The sequence below is a fragment of the Sinocyclocheilus anshuiensis genome, unplaced genomic scaffold (assembly GCF_001515605.1).
Source record: "Sinocyclocheilus anshuiensis isolate Anshui unplaced genomic scaffold, SAMN03320099.WGS_v1.1 scaffold86, whole genome shotgun sequence".
NCBI lineage: Eukaryota > Metazoa > Chordata > Actinopteri > Cypriniformes > Cyprinidae > Sinocyclocheilus > Sinocyclocheilus anshuiensis.
This window is the reverse complement of record NW_015547662.1, coordinates 4,560,232-4,564,230: the sequence shown is the minus strand read 5'-3', so window position 1 is coordinate 4,564,230 and position 3,999 is coordinate 4,560,232. Positions and strand designations below refer to the sequence as shown.

Sequence of the window (3,999 nt, the reverse complement as noted above, 5' to 3'; positions counted from 1 at the left end):
ATAAGACTCCCTCTCTCACACACACACACACACACACACACACACACACACACACACACACACACACACTCACCGCTCTACTGTAACTGGGGCAGAATGATTCAACCCAATGGCCAGATTAGCCTGCAGCAAACGACAAAACATCCCTCTGTCCATCCCTACGGATGAGTGCACTACAGTGAGAGACGTTAATTACATTACATATCTCCTCGCCACAGATATTATACACGTTATATGTGCAGTAATAATAATGCAAGGTCATGAGCTTCCATAGAGACATGATCTATTTTAAATAAAAGGAATTTGACCTGGAATTATTGTTAGCAGCGTTTTTGTGAAAGTGACAAATATATTTGGCCTGCTTTGTGAATATCATTGCAGTCCATATGTTTATGTTGCAGCATTCTGCACTTTTTCAAATGAAAAGCAACATTGTAATGTGCCGCGATATACTCAGCAAGCTTTTTAATAAACTACAACCTTAAATCTTATTTGTATATCAAGGTTGAGGTTTTAATATCCCTGTGATAATATTCACTGCCAAATTTAAAAGGCTTAATATCTTAATATCGCACTTTTTTAAATACTCTTATATTAGTTTCCGCCGCACAGCCGAGACATTTCATTTTCCTATATAGTGCTCGTATAGAGCCATAAATTACCCCTTGCCTTGTGTGAACCTTTGTGTGTGAGCGTTTGCGAGGGTGTGTGTGTGTGTGTGTGTGTGATGACAGCTTCTTTCATTTTCACAGTGTCTCAGGCTCCCTGTGGATCTTTCCTCAGTTTGACAGGTTTATAGTCCAGCACAGAAACCGTGCAGTGTGTGAGTGCGGGTAAAAGTGGAAGAGAAATGGTTTATGGGAGAGGTGCAGGCACTTTGGGAAATATGTCCTTATTGTGAAGTTCAGGTGTCAGAATGTACTGTACGTCCCTCACCTCCAGAATGCTGACGTCTCTGTTTTTCTCTCTCCTGCAGGCCATGGTCGAAACGGTGAATAACCTTCTGCAGGTGCGATCCCAGGCGGCGTGGAGGGAGCTGTCTGTGGCCGAGCAGCTGCGATGCGCAACCATGCTGCTGGACACGGTGGAGACGGGCGCCTTCATGCTCGCAGACAACCTCCTCAAAACCGACACTATACAGGAGAGCACCGACAACATACGTGAGTTTACGAAACCAGTCCTCGCAATGTAATAAGTATGCACATTTCTGGTCAAATCAGATTTCACCTTTGTGTCTCCCGCTGCTTGTTCTGATTTCTCCTGTCACAAGGAGACAAATAAATTAAGTTAAACAACAGATGGATAAAACCTCTTTTTTTGGATAAAGAAATCATGTTTTTATGCACATGAAGGAAATTCCTAAAGCTGATTCATAACAAGGTTTAGAAAAGTTTTGTTTGGCTTTTATTTTTAATGTTTCGTTATGAAGTTTGACATGCTGAATACGAAAATCTCATGACTTTTTGCGTGTCATTAACATAACAGCTACAAAAATATGTTGATAACTTCTACAAGCTTATCTGTTATTACTCATGCATACAAATGATATGCAACATGCATAATACTAAGCTAACAACAATAGTTTAACAAAAATGAGTCGTCCACAACTTCAGAAGTGTACACTGGAGGATTTTTGTCTGTTATGGCTGGAATGTTCCAGAAAGCACTAGAATATTCCAGAATGTTACAGAAACTTCTAGAATGTTCCCATCCTTGAAAAAGCAAAATATCTTAAAAAAAAAAAAAACAGGCAAAATTAGTACAAAAACTTCTCTGTACTGAACCAATGTTTCATAATTAATGATAGAAGTTCTGAAATTTACCTGACCTAAATATTTACCAAAATATTAATGCTGCGTGAAAATAAATAGTACAATAATAATCAGCACCACAAAGTAAAATTTTTGTTACATTGTGTCATTTGATAAGAGCCATAGAAATCTATTTGATCTCATAATGTGGTGGGTTTATGTAAAATAATAATAAAGTCACAGTTTCTTCACATACTGTGCATAAATCTTCAAAACATCATATAGGGATTTTAATTCCCGCTATCATTTTTAACACATCCAAAGACGCTTTTCAAGAGGTGTAAAAATGCATTAATGCATTGCAATGCATCATTTGCAACAGAATTTAATAATGAATTATTATTCTACATTATAATGTTTTTTATTATAATAATACAAAAGGCATTCAAATGCAAAATACAATTCTTGAGCATGTGAATGTAAAACGAATTCTAATATTGTATAAATGCTACCGCCAGTTACATTTGTGTTTTCAGCATTGTGTTTCGCTAACTGAGCCAGATCATGACCAAATTTTAGATTTTGTGATAATTTGCATCATTTAGTAAAAAATCATACTGCAGAAAACTGCAGAAACTAATTTAGCAGTTAAAATATCAAAAACTTCTTTAAACAAGAATAAATATATTTTAGAAGCTACACTGCATGAAATTTGAAACTTAAGAAGAAATAAACTTTTACTCACATTAAATTAATTCACAAAATATTAAGCAGAACAACTATTTTCAACATTGATCAAATAGATAATAGTTCTGAGTTTTTATCATTGTACTACTATCAAAAATGATAAACTATTGATGTTTGACTTTTTTCTTTTTTTTGCAGATATGTGTTTGATGTATAAATTAATTCATGATCTTGCGCCACTACCTCTTAAGCAATGTGTGACTTTCTGTAAGGACAATTTTAGGGAAACCAGGGCATCCGTCAGAGGTGACTGTTCAGCTAAATTTAAGAAAACTCTCTTTGGACAATCAGCTTTTTCAGTTAGGGCAGCAGAAAGATTCGAATTCAGTGCCTGCTCATAATATTAGAGAGTGTACATCATTTAGTCATTTTAAAACTGCACTCAGAATATGGCTTAAGAAAAATCAAGTATGTGATCACAGATTTTTTGTTGTTGTTGTGATTTGATGTTGTGATATTGTCGTGTGATATTATAATTTTTTCACTCTCTCTTTTTTATTTTATTTTACATTTTTGTATTTTATTTTATTGTAATGGATTGCTGTAATTTTATGTAACAGCATCCTGCCCAGGGACTACAGATGCAAATTAGCTATCTAGCTAACTTTGGCACAACATTTGTGTTGTGCATGGTTCCTGTTAAATACATGAAATAAACTAAACTAAGAAATGTTTCTTGGAAGAAAAAAAAAATAGCATATTAGATTTCTGAAGGGTAATGTGACACTGAAGACTGGAGTAATGAGTAATGATAAGTAAGGAGATATATAAATATAACCAGTTTTGTATTTTTAAAAATGATTTACATCATATATACTTTTTCCCCCCAAAAGATGCACATAAACACTGTGTGCTAGGGGTTTATATGTATGGCCTGATGCATAAAAAAACACATTGTCACATTAGAGGTAAACAGCAGGGACACACGCTTCAAGTACACTCGAGCCAGATGCAACGAAGCGTGTCTGTGCAAAACACAAGAGCGCTCCACACAGGGGGTCTCGTTCTGTCTGACTCATTCGGAGGAATCCATGCCTCGTCTTAAGAAACAGACAGAAGTGGTCAAAATGTGTACTGACTGACACAGGACTGCCACAGATACAGAGAAAGCATGCGCTCAACATGGCATCATTTTCCAGCTTGATGGTATTTATAATTATGGATCAATACGAGCATTCAAACGTGACATTTGAAACCATTGCTGTGTTAATTGTGGAATGCTCTAGCATGCCGTTAACTGCTCTCATGCTGCCAGTCAGTGCAGGCAGGAGGCAGTTTTCTTCAAGCTGTTTGGGAATGAATGGAATGAAACTGTGAGACAGTGCAGTTAAAAAATGAATCTAATCTATAATCAATATTCAAACCAATGCTAAAAATAATGTTGCAAATTAAAGACAGCATCAAAACAAGCAATCTCTCTTTCTCTCTAGAAAAAAATATACTTTTCAAAAAATGTGATTATATTTATATATATATATATATGTATATGTATATATATATA

The 3,999-nt window shown here is 35.4% G+C and overlaps 1 protein-coding gene across 1 annotated transcript in view; it reads left to right on the top strand.

Moving 5' to 3' along the window:
- LOC107702411 (adhesion G protein-coupled receptor L3-like) overlaps nucleotides 1-3,999 on the top strand; it is a 77,026-nt gene that overhangs the window by 39,756 nt on the left and 33,271 nt on the right. The window contains exon 11 of the mRNA XM_016504737.1: nucleotides 977-1,160. Within this exon, the coding sequence (XP_016360223.1) occupies nucleotides 977-1,160 (184 nt within the window). The remainder of the gene's footprint in view (nucleotides 1-976; nucleotides 1,161-3,999) is intronic.